The sequence below is a fragment of the Peromyscus eremicus genome, chromosome 22, assembly GCF_949786415.1.
Source record: "Peromyscus eremicus chromosome 22, PerEre_H2_v1, whole genome shotgun sequence".
In the NCBI taxonomy this organism is placed as follows: domain Eukaryota; kingdom Metazoa; phylum Chordata; class Mammalia; order Rodentia; family Cricetidae; genus Peromyscus; species Peromyscus eremicus.
Window position 1 is genome coordinate 14,765,959 of NC_081437.1, and position 18,447 is coordinate 14,784,405.

General features: G+C 40.7%; 1 protein-coding gene and 1 long non-coding RNA gene across 4 annotated transcripts in view; one reads left to right on the forward strand and one right to left on the reverse strand.

Annotated features, from left to right (window-relative positions):
• Rmdn2 (regulator of microtubule dynamics 2) overlaps positions 1–2,444 on the reverse strand; it is a 53,659-nt gene extending 51,215 nt beyond the window's left edge. For both annotated transcript variants that reach the window (XM_059248252.1, XM_059248253.1), the window contains exon 1: positions 1,977–2,444. In XM_059248252.1, the coding sequence (XP_059104235.1) occupies positions 1,977–2,428 (452 nt within the window). In that variant the 5' untranslated portion in view covers positions 2,429–2,444. The remainder of the gene's footprint in view (positions 1–1,976) is intronic.
• A 7,711-nt stretch (positions 2,445–10,155) lies between these two features.
• LOC131897462 (uncharacterized) overlaps positions 10,156–18,447 on the forward strand; it is a 38,362-nt gene continuing 30,070 nt past the window's right edge. Inside the window, exons 1-2 of one of the 2 annotated variants that reach the window (XR_009375698.1) lie at positions 10,156–11,985; positions 12,357–12,523. This is a non-coding gene — a long non-coding RNA (uncharacterized LOC131897462). The remainder of the gene's footprint in view (positions 11,986–12,356; positions 12,524–18,447) is intronic. The other variant, XR_009375699.1, reaches the window with a different exon arrangement.

Consider the following 18,447-nt stretch of genomic DNA (forward strand, 5'->3'; position numbering starts at 1 on the left):
TAAGTTAATTAAATGGGGTTTTTTTTTGTTCTGCTTAAAAAAAAACTTCCCTAAAGTAGTGTTAAATAGGAAAGGTTTCCTCCTGTTTGTTTGGTTTAGTGGCACTTCCTACAGTCTGGTCTGTCAGTAGGACGACGGTATTGCATCTACCCTTACATGTTATTGCTAACAAAAACACCCATGACCAAACAAGAAGAGGTACTGTGGCACTGTCTCTGTCTTAAAGTTTGGCTACATCCATACCAGGTACGTCACTCATAGTTTTCACAAATCTTCCTTGAACCCATATTCATTGTGCCAATATTTGGAGTTTCATTAAATCTTGGAATTATCTTTTTATCTGTCCTAAACTGAACAAGGGCTACTTCTCTTTCTAGAACTTTAGACTTTCCTGAGCAACCAGACTTAAATTTATCGACAGAGGATTTTAAGAATACAGGCCACTCACCACTTTAGCCTGTACGCCTCCATCAGGCTTCAGGGGCTCCTCCCACTCTCTAGCTCCTCCCACTCTCTAGCTCCTCCCACTCTCTAGCTCCTCCCACTCTCTAGCTCTAACGTGTCCTGTCTGGGAAGGGACTGCTCAAACCTCACCCAGGATTCCCGATGACAGATGTCCATGCAGGCAGGATAACCATGGGTTGGTCTTCTGTACCGCTCACCGATGCCCCGTACTGTGGTAGACTTCTGGTCACTATTAGAGTACTTAGTTGTTCTTACCCATTCTCATGGAAATTCCCAGGTCTCTCTTCTGACTCACACTTCCCAATGTACCTAGGATGCTTTCTAAACATTCCACCTGCCCATTTTAAAACTAGTCTGGGACATCTTGTTACTGTTCAGGAACACCAAGTTCTTAGACCTGGTCATTCACCCTGGCATCTGTGGCTTTTCTCTACCAAAAGAACTTCATAGTCATTCTCCCGACATACAAGAGATGCTTGACAACTCTGGACCTAGCACCGATGTCTAAGATGTCTTCAGACGCCACCTTCCAATTCCACAGACAGTGTGCAGCTCACTCACTCAGCTAAGACATTCTTCCTGGCACCCACTCTCCGAAAGCACAGAGGTAAGGTGTCATGACGACAACAAGGTCCCCACCCTCAAGGATGCCAGGCTCTATCACATTTAGTACAGATCCTTAAACAACAACAGACAAGAACCCGGCTGTTTCGTTCTTCAAAAACACCACCCAGGGCCAATGTTTTAAATCCACAGATTATTGGTTTCCCAACTAGGGGAATACTTGTTCTTTGTGCTAGGATTCAGGATATTAACCCATGTAGGGATGCAACAGGATCACTTCTATATCCTCTAAGCTTTCTAGACCTGCAATAAAGTTCAGCAGCTATTAGTTCCACGTGGTACATTTAATGACATGAAATAAGATTAGAACTACAATGAGTTAAAATTACAAGTTCCTTTCCTCAGCTGTACTGCCCACATTTGAAGTGCTTAAGAGTCACACAGGGCTAGTGGCTCCTATTCTGGGCAGCACAGATACAGTCACCTTCTAACATCACAGCAAATTCTACTGAACCACACCGGTCTAGGGAGTTTGATATAAAAACCGCACATTGATCACATTATAAAATAGGTTACCCATGTTGGCAAAGGATGATTGTCTTCCCCAACTCTTACATGATGCCACTTACTACTGGTTATTTTTAATAATCACATTAGAAAATAAGTTAGCTATTCTGGAAAATAATGACTGTCTTCCTCAACTCTAACAGGATATCATTATCTATCTATCTATCTATCTATCTATCTATCTATCTATCCCTTTTGTCAATGTGATCTAAGCTATCTAAAATATCAATAATATTTAATACTTTAATTATAATCTAAGGCAAAACTATCATTGCTTTCATTTCCTCTCAGAGCAGAGCATATGCATGAGCAGCTATCTACGCAACAGCAATAGCGTGAGGAATAATCAGTTCGATACGGGAAGCATCGAGGACACTTACCCTCCTTCACTTTCTGCTTCCTCTGAACTATTACTTGTTGCTGTACGTTGAACCGTTGTCAGCCTTTTTTTCCTAGCTCTGTGCTGAGGACTGATCTTGTGACCTGCTACCTTCCCTCCAAGTTCATCTTGTAGATATTCCTCCAGCTTTGGAATTGTTTCTTTAAGGAATCTGACTTCCTCCTTAAGTTCTTCCATGTTGGTCAGTAATTCGTTTAACTTTTCCAGTATCTGAAGTTGCCTTCTCTGAAAGACCACGGATGCTCCTTGTTCACTGGGCGTTTCATCTTGCCAAGTTAGTGAATCGAATTTCTTACCCAGAGAAAGAAATCTAGGCAAGTGCATTGTTGTCCTTGGCTTACGGACCTTGTGGTACCATAAGGCCAGCAAGCTGATTCCAGCAGTTCCCACCATGATGCCAAGGATCAGTTCTTTGTTTGTAGAATGACGCATTTCTTGGCTTTTATTTCTAAAATTAAAAAAAAAAGCAAAACTGTAAATAAACAATGTTCGTCTGTCCAGGATAAAAATATTGATGCTTTTTCAATTAATAAAAGATAAGTAGTCTTTGTCATCCAAAAGTCTGACAAATCATAAGCTAACCCACACTATGAGCAAGTGCCTCTTTAACTCACACCTCAAGAGAAATATTTGCTCAAGGCTATTACTGAAGTCTGGTGTGAAATACTGACTTTAATTCTGAATTTATACTCTCTACAATCAATCTGAAGTTCACCCTTTAATTATACCTTAAAGGGCTAGATAAATAGAAGCAAAAGTATCATCCGCTTGAGAGAAGTATTGAAGAGTTCAAGGTGTCCTTATTTGCTATTCTGTGTGCAATTCATGTGCTGGATTTCTTATTGCATTTCATCATTAAAGGCTGAGATGAGGCTCTTTCTGAGCATCTTGATCACACTGGGACTTAATATTAAGTTGCCAGTGATTAATGATGGTTTTTAAATCTCAGGGCTCAGAGATAGAAACATAAACAGCACTTTGATAAGTTCGTAACTCACCTCCCCTCTGTTTCATTCAACATAGAAAGTCAGTAAGACCCATGTAGGTTTCATCTTTCTTCTGACCCAGAATTCCTTTGCTTCTGACATTTCCACTTATGTCTGAGACCTTTTTATTTTAAATTATAACTTTTTAAAACTAACTTTTTAAGCCATTTCTTTGACTCCGTTTTTTCTCCATCTTTCATTTTTTTTTTTCATGGAAGGCACAAAATATAGCCTACCTCATTGTATATCAACTCAGCTACTCTGATGAGAAGTACCAAAATTTCTCTCTAGCAAATCCCATCTTTACTAATACCATTGCTGATCTAAAGTCAGAAAAGGATTAAATGAAAACCCTGGTATATTCCCCTTTCTTTCTGAGATGGTGAAATAAGAAGGTTAATACTGAAAGCTTTTGTAACTACATATACTGAAGCTTTAAAAAAAATATACTTAGAAGCTCCCAAACTTGATTTTACTTCGATTTTCTCTATCAGACATATATTTGTGTTCAAGTTTGCTAACAACTTGAGAGAAATAGTTGTAAGCTATCCACGTTAGGAACAAATAATTAAATCACTACTAACCATAACCCTGACCAAAACAGAAAGAAAGAAATCCTCTAGGGACTCTTGGATCCCAGCTGGAAGTAACTTCTGGACTATGGGGAAATTAAGAAAAAAAAAAAAAAAGGAGATGATCAAACAACTAGGCAGTCTCACTGAACTGAATGGATAACTTTAGGGTCCACAGAAACTAAAGTATCTAGAATGTATGTGCCAGAGCCTAGAGGATAAGGGAAGTATGTCTAGAAAATAGACAGTTAAACTCCATGGGGCTGGCAAAGAAGAACTTCAAGGGAAATCATAACTACCAGGAAGCTATAGGTTAAACTGGTCCCAAAGATTACATAGAGCTGGTTAGCGATCAAGTTGCCAAGAAGGCTTGCAGACTACGTGAGGCTCTCCGCCGAGACCTCCAAGGGGCAATGTGTTGGTAGGAAGGCTAAAGGAACCCTAGAGTTAAGGCTGTTTGGGCTTCCTCCAAAATGGATTAAAAAAATAAGACTCCAAAGTATTAAATTGATTCACAAATGATTTAACTGGCAGGAAGATCAAAATGTCTAATGCTGTAAATGAAAAAAAAATGCAGGATTCAACAACAGACAACCAGATTGTCCAACACCTAGCAACAAATTTTCAGACATGCACAGAAGCCGGAGGATGCCAGAGATGATGTAACTAGCAAACCCGAAGCCTTAAAACCATTATTTAAAACATTTGCAATTAATTATAAATAAATTAAGATATTGCCATATTATAAATGTACAAATAGAGATGCGAGGAGACACAGAGCAAGCAGGATGTGCAGGAGGAGTTTTTTGAGACAGGATTTCTCTGTGTTTCTGGATCTCTGAGCTAGAATCACAGGTGACTGTGAGTCCCAGCTGTAGGTGCTGGAAACCAAATTACTGCCCTCTGCAAGAGTGGCACATAGAGGCTGGCAGAGCGGCGGCAGAGACGCGGTCGTAATAAATGTACAAATATATTCATGGTAGAGATACACATGACGAGGAGAGAAAAAGGAAAGCTTTAAGCCAGACTGGAATTTCTAGGAATGAAAAAAAAAATCTCTGAAGAAAATTTTCATGGAATGAAATCGACAGTGAAAACAACTCCATACAACAACAGAAAGCAGTGCACTGGAAGACTTAGCCATAAAAATCATCCCGAAATGAAGCGCAGTGAGAAAAAACAGAGACGCAGGCCAGTGGGCGTCATCAACAGTCTAAGACTGACAGGACGGTAGGAGGGGAAAAGGTGAACAAACAAACAATCCCCACATTAAACAAAGTCAACTGAGTCAAGCAGAGTAAGAAACAACCATAAAAGTCAGCAAGGAAGAGAGCCAGGAGGAGGGAGGAGCGGAGAGAGGGGAGAAGGAGAAGGGTTACCACTGCCTGTGTCCTCAGGAGCCATTTAAATATGACAACGATAAAAATGACATCTTCACCATGCTTGGGTGGCGGGACCCCTGCCCACTGAAATGTCTACATCCAGTGAGATATCTTCCAACACAAGGGTGAAAAGGGGTGGGACTCTTGTTGCTGTGGTTCAACAAAAGCTGAGACTATTATTACCCAGTGACAGGCGCTAAAAGAAATGCCACGGAAGGTGTTCAAGCAGAAGCAAAACACGTACAGTTAGTGTGCACAGAGGATGCCGCATACCAGCGGTGACAACAGGGGCGAGCATGAAAGTCAGTGTTCTCATTTTAATATCTACCTATAAAATAATTGCTATTAAAGCCAAAGTGACAGCAACACACCATAGGCTCATAACAGACCTAGAAAGCAAGAGGCGGGGCAACAGTCCAAAGTATGGGCAAGTCCGAAGTCCATAAAGGTATAGATAAACCAGTGTGTGTGTGTGTGTGTGTGTGTGTGTGTGTGTGTGTGTGTGTGTGTCGTAGGGGGGTAAAAATGGAATACTAAAGACATTCACTGAGTCGAAAGGAAGGAATGAACCCTGGACTAAGGGATGGGTAAATACAAATAACAAACAAGGAGAAAGGATGGCAGTTACATAGAGAAACGGCACCAAAAGATCAAGGCAAACTTTATTTTCCAATATGAAAGATCCCACTGAAAAGCGAAGTTGGTGAAGTAGAAGAAACAGTAGAGAACTGTACAACCACGAACAAAGGAGACGGTCTCCAGTGCATGCGCACCAGGTTGACCTTTAACGGGAACACAGACCACTCCTTCAGAGTAACGAAAGAGAAGGCAGATTACATGAGCAGAAATTCAGGTTAAGTGGGTAGATGTAGGAGTCTATGAACGTTCTCTTTGATTGCTAATCTTGTCCAAAACAGCTGGGAGTGAATGCCAGGGCAGAATACTAGACAGACATCAATCCTGAATTAGGCTGTATACCCGAAATCTTGCATCCTATGGCTAGAGCCCTATTATTCTACATAATCTAGCAAGGTACTAGCCGGGCGGTGGTGGTGCACGCCTTTAATTCCCAGCACTCGGGAGGCAGAGGCAGGCAGATATCTGTGAGTTCGAGGCCACCCTGGTCTACAGAGCGAGTTCCAGGAAAGGCGCAAAGCTACACAGAGAAACCTTGTCTCAAAAAACCAAAAAAAAAAAAAAAAAAAAAGCAAGGTACTATTGTTTCCTGTACACTACATGGCCGACTAGACATAATGCTTTAAATGACCTATGGAAGGGGGTGGGGGATAGCAGGAATCTCTTTCCAAGAAGCTGCTTAAAAGAAAGTTTCTTTTCAGATTCCTATTATAGTTGAGATGGCGAAGAGAAAGAAACAACTCCTGCAGTGTCTGCACACACACACACACACACACACACACACACACACACACACACACACACACTAAATAAAAGTTAAAAAACAAAAACAAAATTAGAGTCCTATTATATTATAGCATGTGCATGGACAACAGTTACTATCCAGTTTGGATGCTCTATCTCATCAAACACACACAAAGAAGGTCTTTCAGAAATTATCTCAGATTATGACCTCTGAGCGACTAGTTTAAAATGCCTCTCTTAACCAATTCCAGAGACGATCTTGGTGCTTAATCTGGCCTGTCTGATGGCAGAGCATTTACCATTTTTTCCTTTCTTTTCTTTCTCTCTTTTCAACCCAAATATCTTCTGAACTAATTGATAGAAGGAATTGTAAATGGAACTAAATGCTCACTCCTACTCATTCAGGAGACACATCAACAGCAGAATCTAAGGGACTCATAACAGGCCAGGTTGTTGATAATTACTATTGTTTAGCTCCATCAAACATTATATCATAAAACTAAATTACCTCAAAAGATTACCATAAAAAAGCAATAGAAATAAAAAAGCTACTACATACCTATGATATACATTTATATTACAGGTAAATCATGCATCAAACTTAATCACCTTGAGGTTAAAATTTGTTTCTGTTTTTCACTGATGAATAAATATACTGGGGTAGGAAACAGTTCAATAGTACAGCTGTTGTTTAGCATTCATGAGGTCTAACATCAGATCTGCAACAACACTCACCCCCCCCACCCCCCACCCCACCCCGCCCCACATCCACACACTAACAAAGAACGTCCACATGTCCATCTTAAAGCCTAGCACAAGGAATTTTCCTATCATGACTTAGTTCTTGACTTAGTTCTTTGGCGCAGTCCTGCCAGGCCAGCCTTGAACTTTACATTATGAAACACACACATTTGAAAGCTTTTTTTTTCATTTAACAAGTTAATAAACGGACGTGAAAGTCTGATGAAGAGAAAGACTTTATCCCCCAGACAGACTCAGGTTTCAACACATGAGAAACAGCCAAACTTTTACCTTTTTTTTTTTTAAGGTACCTCACAGGTTTCAAATGATCTCTTTGAAGGAGTTCAAAACAGTAAAGCCACTATTATTTTTCAGACAAACGAACTGCTATCATTTACCCAGAGGGTTATCTGACTAAAGAAGTGAGCAAGGTTACCCCTGGGTTCCTGTTTCCTAAATCTTAGAGACATCTAGCTGCATGCGGAATCAGAAAGCATCAAGCAAGGACGCAAAGGAGAATGCTGACAGAAGCAGAGATGTTCAGAGGTGAAATATGACATCAGAACTATGAAAGTCAACAGAGAACTAGAAGAGGCGGCATTTGGTTAATAATCTCACCGTTAGAAACATATCCGTCAGAGTGCTTGAATTTATGCTACAAAGTGCTTCTACGTCAGTAATTGGAAAAGTAACACTGGACAAAAATAGTTAGGTACAAGCAAGAAATAAATCCCGGTGTGTGTGTTTTTGTGCCAATAATCTGAAAAATGACACTGTTGTGAGAGGGAAGTATCAAAGTCGTAAATAAGAATCTGTGCTTGCCTACAGTGTAATTTAAAAAGTAGCATAAAATTATATTGTTTTTGTACTTTTGTTTATAGAAGTATATTCTTGTACCGATTATGGAGAAAACAATTAAAATTTATTGAGCAGACCTTACAACTCATTTTAAGATGCGAAATTTGCATTTCGGATGCAAAAAAATCATTTCACAAACTCCCATTTGTAAATCACTCATGATGGGAAATGATGGACATTATGTTTGTATAAATTACCTAAAATTAATACAATGCGTGATCAATGGTTATTAGCCGAGAATCTCCTAGTGACACAACGCTAGAAAAACGATAAAATGTTGACCTCCAAGTAAACTAGGATATGAAATGATTTTAAAAGAAAAACTTCATGTTTATGTTCTGGTTTCCATCTCTGGATATTAGAATTATGTCTCCATATAATTAGAATGTTTATAGAGTGAGGTCCTAAGTTGCGTTCATAACCAACTCATCGGCTGATCCTTAGAATTGGAGGAAGACATAAAATGCTGTCACCAACAAACCAGAGAAAGGAAAAACTACTAAGAAGGTCAAGAAACATGATAAGTTACAAATCCGCTTCAAGTTTCCAAAGGAAACGTTCTGACCCCTTCCTTGGGGGGTAAAAAAATTCATGTACAGCGATGCAGAAAACCCAGTACTTTCCAATTGAATTCTAACACTCATAATTCATTAGCTTTCCAAACCTCTCCTTATTTATAATTTAAATTTGGGACCCCTTAGAATTCAGCTTATTTGCAAATGTTAGTAGTGCGGTTAGGCTGGTTTCCACGTCTGCAGAAAACAGGCAGAGAATTCAATTATTATTATTTTTTTTTTTTTAGTGCGGGAAGCACGCCGAGAGAACACAAGGTTGGCGCGAGGCTGAGGCAGATGCACAGGCGCGGTGTCCGCTCCGGGGGTCGCCTGGTCCAGGGGGAGGTGGGTGGGTCACGCCACCACCGATCCGCGACATCGGCTCCGCCAAGACTGCACCAAGCCGGCCCGCGGCCGCCGCCGGGTCAGCGGGCGCCGGGCCACGACCCGGAAGTGAAGCCGCCGCCGGAAGTGCCACCGCCTTCTTCCGCACGCCCCCGGGGCCGACGGAGCCAGCCGGGCAGGCTGGCCGCCCCCTCCCCGGCTGGGTACGTACCTGGCTTCGCGGTGAGGGCTTCTCCGTGACCGGAGCCGGCGGGAGCGGGGCCCGCGGGCGGACGAGCGGGGAAGGGAGAGCCGACTGGAGCCCCGGAGTCCGCGGCTCCCAAGGTCCGGCGCCGCGGCCTGCGCGTCTGACCCAGATAGCGGAGGCGCCGGGGGAGGAGCCGCTAGCGGCCCCGGGCTCCCGCCTCCTCCCGCCGGCGCCTCTCAGCCCCGGGCTCCCCGCCTGCTTTTCACCGCCGGGAAAGCTGAGCCCGGCGGAGCGTCCTGCCTGCCGCAGGCCGGCCCGGAGGCCGCGGTCCCCCTCCACCCTGCGTGTCCCCTGGCCCGTCACTGCCACCGATCGCTTCCGAGTCCTCCCGTCGCCCTTAGCTAACCCCCCCCTTTTGGGCACAGCTTTGAACCGTCTGTGCAGACCTCACCTCTTGCACTAATTCCTAGGTTTTCCTTACTTCAACTCACACGGCCTTTTAATGATCGCCACTGTTTTGAGTTGCCTTTAGTTGGGAAACCGGTCTTCTTAGATGACTGGCGTTGTAGGTTTTGCCCAGCTTCACGTTCTGCGGTTTGTATAATGATAACCCTGTCAGGCTTTTTAAAACGGCTCACAAGTCCCTCTCGCTTGGAACATGATTGGCTTAAACTCTGGCTTGTTGAAGACAGTTTTAATTGCCAAAGTCCCTACCATGTACTGAAGAGAATTAAAGTAGATGCACCCCTGCTGTAAAAAATTAAGGTTTGTTGTATATACACACACACATACTTTAAAAAGTAGAGGACAGATTAATACTTTACCCTTCGTATCCAAAATAGTTAAGAACTACTTTTACCCCATTGTGACTTGTAAATATATTACAGTCTAGTGCCAATTGCTTTATTTAACCATGATATGCTGTAAACCTGTCTTACAGGGTGTTGTTTCTTCTTTAAGATGTGGGTACAGGAGAAACTTTACTGTCAGTAATGCAAAAAATCTTTCCCAGGAGCCCATTAGTTCATGGCTGCATCCTGGCACACAGCTCAAAAGAGACTGTATAAAATCGAGGGTTGTGGTTGAGAGAGGCCTACCAAGTCAGCTGGAAGAGGAAGATGGCAGGGGTGTGGGTGGGGTGGGGTACTGACTTGATCCTTGCGTTCAGAAGTGGGATAACGCAGCTAGAATAGTCCGATGTTCCTAACGCCTGTTCCCACTAGCCTGCAATGCCTTTGATTTATTCCTTAAAGCAATAAAAAGTTATCTAAGATGTAGAAACTCATCGGTAATAGCTATTAATTTAAGTATCAAATTGAGAGAGAATGTGTTTGCTAGACAGTGTTAGGGATAATATTAAAAAGGTAACTTTCTCCACATCTCCTGGGGCTGTTGGATTTTTTAAAAAAGCATCTGACAAGAAAATAAACCCAGCAAACACTCTGAATCTCACAGTTGCTGCCATTCGCAGTCAGGACAGCAACTGCGATCATTTGGGACCTTCTCTTCCTAATGTGCCTCCACCTACTCTGCGAGTTTTCCCACACTGCTTCCACCAGTTATTATCCTCTGGAGATCGACCACCCCATCATCTCTCCATAAGCTGTGTTCTTTTCATACCGGAACGCCCTGTTCCTTGCCACTTGGGTAAAGCAAATCCATGGTAATCTCTTTCCCTTGAGAAGCTCTCCAACACATTCTCCTTGTCCCTAAGGATTCATTCATGCATTAAAACTTTTGTGAAAGGATAAAGAGTTTAAGGGAATATAAAACGCCTTCTGCTGTCTTTCAGTAAACTTCCCGTGCTTGGTACATAATTACTGCTTGCCCGTGGCCATTGTGTTCCAATGCTGTGCGCATCCTCCAGACAAGGAAGGTAGCTTTTACCTTTGTTTCTCGGGGCCAGGCACAGCATGCACTTTATTTTTTTCTTTTTGAAAACATGTTGGAAACACTTCTTTGAAAGTAGTATATACACTTGGGGGGGAAGCTTAACAAAATGTAACAGTGGTCTGTATTTTTTGTTTCTTAGGTTTTATCTTAGTAGTTTTATTTTCTAAAAATACTGAAACGACAAAGTTTTAATCCTGTAAAACTGACATCAGTATATCATATGGATAACTGTTCTATGGTTCCTTGCTCTATTAGTCCTAATTCTGTAATCACCTGTGACATTATCCAGTGAATAGACCATTGAGGGAAATGAACTATTTGGTTAGAAGATAATTAAGTACGCAGTCTCTAGTTCCTTGACTTGATATACTTTTCATTTTGTTAGAAATTTGATAGGAATTTTACTGTAAAACTCAAGGATTGATAGCAGCTATTATAACTCACATCCATGATTTTCCCCTTTCCCATGTAAACATTTCACAGTCTGAACTTCACTGTAAACAGTACTGAACTGTAACTGTAAGAAGCACAATTATGAAGTCCCCAACTCCTATTTTAAAACAGCAACCCGCCTTCATCTCTAGGCTGGGATGAAGCGAACATTTCACTGCAGGGGAAGACATCTGTTGAATCTTACGCTGTTTTCTGGATTCATTCTTTTAAAGATTTCTTGATTTTTATTTTATCTTTATGGATGTTTTGCCTGGATGTATGTCTGTGTATAGTGTGTGTGCATTGCCTATAGAGGCTAGAAGAGGGGGTTGGATCCCTTGGGACTGGAGTTCAGCTATTTAGGGTTCAGTCTTCACTGCCTTTATTGGAAGAGGAACTGAACTCTTAGCTCAGAACATGTATTAATTCATGAAGGGTAACCCTCCAGGCTTAGCACTGTAGACCACAGGATGTAAACATGTCCTGCTCGCCGTGTTTAGATTAGATTAGGAATGAAGCTTGGGGGAAAAAAAAGGAAAAATAGTAATGTGCCCAATTAAATAGTTGTTTTACAATTTTTTATAGTTTCTCTAAGACACCAGAAAATTACAATAGAAAAATTCCTGAAACTATAACTGTGGTTACATTGGAACTCCAAGGTAAGAGCTCTTTAAATATGTGTACGGTTATAGTTCTTAAATATTTCCTGAAGGCTAATTTTTATTTACTTAAATACAGAAAAATGGTTGCCCAGTATTCCTGTACTGAAAGAATACAACATAGCATTTTAAATAAATATCAATGACAAGTTTCCAACATACATACATACATACATGCATACATTACTTAGTCAATTTATTGAAAATGTAATGGCCTTAAGATACTGAATTCTTATTAGATACTGTCTATTTTCACATGGAAAAATGCTTTCACTCAATTGAAAAACAAAGTGTTCTCAGAGGCCATGAACAGTAAGTACCTGGCTGGATCGATGCTCACCTTACCCAGTAGCTGACATGAGTTTTTCTAGGTTACTCCACGGAGTTTCTTCACAGATCGAAGAGTGTTTGAGTCATCTCCTTACATGGATTCAGAGCACTCTAAAGGGGAATTAAACAGCTCTAAGAAGAGTAACTCAACCCCCTGCACTCTTCCAGCCTGAGAGAGAATGTTGAAGGACGTCCTTGGTAGGCCAAGGTCAGTTTCATCATTTAGCTAGAATCAAAGTTGAAAATTCGTCAGAAAAAAAATAATGATAAGACTACATGTGAATGAAAATGTTTACTTGCAATAGGTAGAACAAAAGATTCCTTTTTATTAATCCTTGACTAGTGAAGAGGTCATTCAATGTTCTGTTCCAAAACCTCATTATAGCTCCCCTTTCCTCAATTTATGAAAAGAAAAATGATTTCCCCTTTAGGAGCAGACATCCTTCAAGAAATTGTTTAGGAGTTAGGGGAAAAAAACAGAACACTTTGCTATATAAATCTGTTGGTAGAACAGATCAGTAAGGTTACAATAGAGACTCATTAACTAGCCAACCATTGTTAAAGCATCTTGTTTTAACAATGTACAATATAACACGCAGAAAAGAGATCAAGAAAGGCTTAATACTAGGGGATGCAGAGGACTGGATGCAGGTGACAGACATTAGTTATGAGAAAGGATATAAAGGTAATTGTTTTTCCAATTCTAACTTTGTCATGGAGTTTTTGTTGTTGGTGGTGATAAGTGCCCAAAAACGTGTTTGATGGTGAGATGGCAAAAGCCCATGTGGAGCTTCACAGCTTCAGTATGACTGTCTAACTGTATAGAAGTTCACTGAGATGTATAGACTTGGGGTCTGGTTCATTTCAGTTGTGAAGTGTTTTTTATTTGCAAGTGTCTCTTTCTAAATAATAAACTTTAAAAGACTTTTTTAACTTGTAAAATGAGATTTCTGTCATTATAATTAATATACATATTTGGATTCACATCCAGAGATGTGTACCTAGAAAATGATGAAAACTGAAACCTACTAGTGGAACAATTTCAGAAGGAAGTCTGTTTCATAAAATCAATCAGCAATCCATATGTATTTCAACCTAATACAACTGTAGTTTGTTTAGAACAGGAGACATAAATTATGAAACTTATGCCACAAATGATGGTCAGTTTCCTACACAAGCTCATAAAATCCTTTATAATCTGTGTGATAACATCCAGCATGGGTTTTGCCACATTCTAACGGAGAACTGATGTCAGGAAATCACTTTCCCGTGTGCAGTGGCCCTGGCTGATCCCGTTTACAAAAGTAAGGCAGTGCCAGTAGCAGCTGGAAACTGTCCTGTGGCCAAGGAAAAGAGAACTCCACTCTGAATCTGTGGCATCTACTTCCCAGCTAGTGCAGACGGAAGTCTTCCTTGTGCCTGCCACAGGCTCTGCTGGGTTTCAGCAAAGGAACTCATTGAGCACAGGGTGCTTTGACTTTCTCTCATGCAACAAAACGGCCCTCAACCCTCCTTAAAAATACAAAGGAAGACGGTCCCAAAAGTAATGACTTCACGTTTACGCCCTCACTGGCTGTGAGCCTCTCATTTCCCCAGATGAGGTAGCCAGGGCCAACCTTTCTGCTGTACACAGTGGATAGCCATCCAGTCACTCCTAGAGCAGAAAGTGTGACTCAACAAGTGTCTTATTCAATAGTGGACTGTGGTCAATAAACTAGCGTGGACAATTCGGATATTTACATTTAGAAATACAACAAGGCTTTAGTAAACAACTGATAGTACAGTCACTTAAAAGATTTCTGTTACACATTTAATTTTGAGAACTTGCTTTAGACATTAAGAAACTTCATTATTTTCCTTTGCTAAATGTTTACAATTATAAAATAGAACTCTTTTTCTTCCCCTTTAAGATGCTGAAATGATAAAAATCATACCATGCTACAGTGGCTTAGGTTGTCGTATCTAAGGCATCATACTTCTAAATGGAAACTGGAGTTTTCATTTGTTTCAAGTACATTGAAATACTTTGCTACCACAAGTTATCAAAATTTCCACTTCCTTGCCTTCCCTCTTGAGCAATAACTGTGTTTACCATTCTTAACTATTAAACTTGAAAACTTTTCTCTCTCAGCCTTTACTCACTGATACCCTCCCACCCCCAGGCAGAAACCACTAAAGCTGCTCTCAACCATGCAGGACAAAGGCCTCCTCACTTCCTGAGCAAGCAGCTTTGATCTTTTGGAACAGAGTTTCTCAATACCAGTACTATTGACTTTCTAGGCCAGAGAATTACCATAGGAGAGTTCTATGTTTTAGAATGTTTCTCAGCACTCCTGACCTCTGTGTACCAATAGATCTATTGGTTAACGTGTAACTTCATAGAATCCGATCTGTTAATTAACACAGATAGCACCAACATGGACACATTCTCCTAGAGAATTCAATGATGCTCAGATAGGGTTAAATGATGCCCTGTCTTTGAGATAATATGCTAGTTCTTAATATTTTAAGTTTTGGATAATTTTTCTTATGAATATGTTGTACCATATATCAAACTCATTTTTCCATCTCAATTCTTGGCACTTACTGGTAATATACCTTGGATTAATGAACCAATAGATGGATAAGTGGAAATATCTACATATCTAAATTCTTCACTTTTCCACTAAAAGACTTGGCAAGATTCTTGTATCTGACCAACACACACACACACACACACACACACACACGTAATTGTCTAATGGGAAGTAAGGTAGCTTTCAGTGGAAAAAGACCTGCTGATTGTGAAACATGGACTTGTAGAAAAGCTGAAAAAGTAGAAATCAAATTCTAAAACTAAAAAGAGGCTTTGGACTTTATATTGGAAGCCAAAATTGTGTCTAAAGCTAGTCCTGTTCATCAAACTAAGTTTCCTCATCAGAATTTGCTATCTAGTGTTTGAAAATCTCTGTAAATTTTTGTCTACTGTGTTGTAAAAGTGTTTTAGTGTACTACGTCTGCTTTGCGGGCCTACTAAATCTTGTAGATAGTATTTGTAATTAAGATGGCAAACTGAAAAATGGCGTATTTAAGAGCATATAAAGCAGCTAGATTGGTTGTTGATTACCTAGACCCATAACACTGTGCCTTTGGGTTCTTTGTTCTGATGCAAAGCTCAGGAATTTTCAGTTTAAAGTTGATGTTGTGTGGACCACCCTCTAGGAAGCTTTGCATGTTTCTAAGGTCACTAATGCATTTCCAAAGTTAAACAGACCAGACATCATCATCTATAGGAATCACTGTGAGCCTGTTCATTCATTTCTAGTCTTTTATGACAAGTTGAGTTAAAAGGCAATATTAAAATTGGAATATTGACAAGGAAATAAATATTATTTTAGAATTTTGCCTATGAGAATACTCCACAGTTTGAAGGTTCTCCCCAGTACCCATAGTGAAATTTAATCCTCATGTTAAAGTGTTAACATGAGGACCAGGTGAGAAATTTAAGATGGGCTATGGATTAATCCATCCATGGTGTTGATTTAATTTCTGATTTTCAGGGTAGCAAGCTCAGTCAGCAAGAGAACAGAGAGAGAAAATAATACTAATTAATTTTTAATGAACAAAATAAGTGGTTCATTTTCAGTTTCTCTCTTGTGCATTATTTATCTAACTTAGAAGATGGAAACTTAAAAATATTAAAGAATAGGAATGTTACCTTCATTAATAAATGATTGCCTTAGAGGAGCCACACTGGTTTGGAAATGTCCTTTACTGTTGACCTTAACTACTGCTAAAGTACGTTGATTATCTTCCAGTGTTGACTTAAGTTGCTTCCAAATTAGGTTCAGTCCATTTCTTTTCTGGGAGGCAAGGTTGCTTACATCTTTGCTGTAGGGTTCCTTAGTGTGTTTATAAGTTCATGCACTTTGAAAGGATCTGGAAAGGTCAATTATTTTAAACATTTTAAAATGATATTTGAAGTTTTTATAAGGTCCTGCAAACACAGTGAAAGGCTTTGTAGAGGGCACATGGGCTGGTGAACTCTTTTAATGAAACTTGGGGGAAAACATGTCCCACTTGTTTCTAGCAAGAGAGAGCATTTGCAGTTTCAAGTGAAAGTTTGTAGGAACTGGCAGGGAACTTGTAAGTTTGCAGGTTCAAAACACTTGTGCAAGTAGGAATTTACTTAAGGTCGTGTCTCATTTTCTAACAATTAGCCTTCCTGAGAGTAAGAGCTTCTTGGAGCATATCTTGAGACTAGAAGAATGATAAAATTTGGCAATGTTTGAATCTATTTCATAATGAGTTAAAATAAGAAAGGTCCACATTCATTGCTGGGAATATATTCTGCCCTTTGCTTTTTTTTATCCAGAATACCAGAAAATGAGTGTTCTTCTGAGGTCATCAGGTAGAGGATTGAATAAAGCACATTGGGAGTAATTATTGAGGATTACAGTAGAAAGAATCAACATGTAGAGAGGAATTGCAGAAGTACTCCAGATGCTACTTACCCAGTCCAATTGTACATTTACAATCTCTAAGAATGTAGGATACTAAAGAAGTCTTTTATTTGATATGTCGTGGTACTAAGCAAAAGCATGATGAATAGACAGGATCAGACTTAGTGGCAGTACACTGTAGTCAGAAGTTTTCCTGTGTCCCGCTCGGTCCTGCAGCCGCTCAGACTCAAATAAACACACAAAGGCTTATATTAATTACGAAGTACATGACCATGGTCTATGGCTCAAGCTTCTTACTAGCAGTTCTTATAACTAAACTCAGACCATTTCTTTAATTTAGATATTGCCATGTGTTCTGTGACTTTACCTGTGTGCCATTACATGCTGCTCCCTGGATGGTGGGATGGAGTCTTTCTCTGCCTCTCCTTTCTCCTTTCACTATCTCCCTTGGATTTTCCATCCTGGCTTCCTCCTGCCTTGCCATAGGCCAAATGGCTTTATTTATCAACCAATCAGAGCAACACATATTCACAGCGTACAGAAAGACATCCCACAGTACACAGAGAGGATGGCACTGAGCAGACAAAGAGAAAGGATGAGACTCATGAACCCCCAGAAAGAATAAAGATGCCAAATGAGATTATTCTTGTTTCTCCTGGGCTTGGTGATACACACCTCAGCTGAACACAAGAAACACTGAGCAACTCCTACTCTAAATTGAGGAAACACGTCTTCATTTAGCGTGTGAAGAGGCGATGCTCCACTTTCCACCTTGGTTCTGGGTTTTCTTCAGGAATAAGTAACTTGTGGAAGAGTGCAAGGCTGGTAAAGAGGCTAGATGCCTTATGCACTTCTTATACCCAAGGGCCTTGAGAAGGGGCGGGACCTCACCACAAGAACCATCTGGAATGCATGACAGCCTGGGATATGACCTCTTCATCTCCAGTTGGAGGTCAACTTGACCATTATTAGGCTCCAAATGCCATTAAGTCTAGGAAGTGTCCTGGCTCCCCAATAAGAGCAAAACCAAGTAGAGAGAGTAATATTCCCAAGAAATATTAGAGATGCTGCCTAGCTCAACAGTAGATATGATGGGAGGCTGGAGGCATTCTGAGCACCATTACAGGGAAGCAGAGAAGGCATGCACATCCCCAAAATGGTGGTATTTTGTCTTTAGCAGGATATAATTGAGCTTGAAACTACCCAAGGAAGCCATTTTGGACTGTTCCCATATAGGCAGGGTCACTTGTACACTTCACCCGTCCATACCTAGGCTATGATTCTACAAATGGGATCAGCTACAATGACTAAGAGAAAGGAGACCCTTCATGACAACTGTCACCACAAGCTGTTCCAGTGGGGGAAACATCACAACCAATCGGAAAGAGGGCACACAGCCTCACGAGGAAGCCTTGTTTTGACCCTCTTACGTGTTATGATGGCAGAGAGCAGGATGGAGTGGTGGGTTATGAGAATGTGATGATAGGAGAAAGGGGGCAAGTCCTGTCTGCTGTAGGTTGAGGGAGAGCTACTAAATGCAGGCACCCAAAATGTTAAGGGACCAGGGACCCACTCTGCAGTAGAGAAGGGAATTCAGTGGAGTGTAGTTCATAGACATTTAGGGAAATAAGTTCATTCCATATGTATATGCAGATAAATAGGAACGAGAAAAGCCTACTTCTGTTAGCCA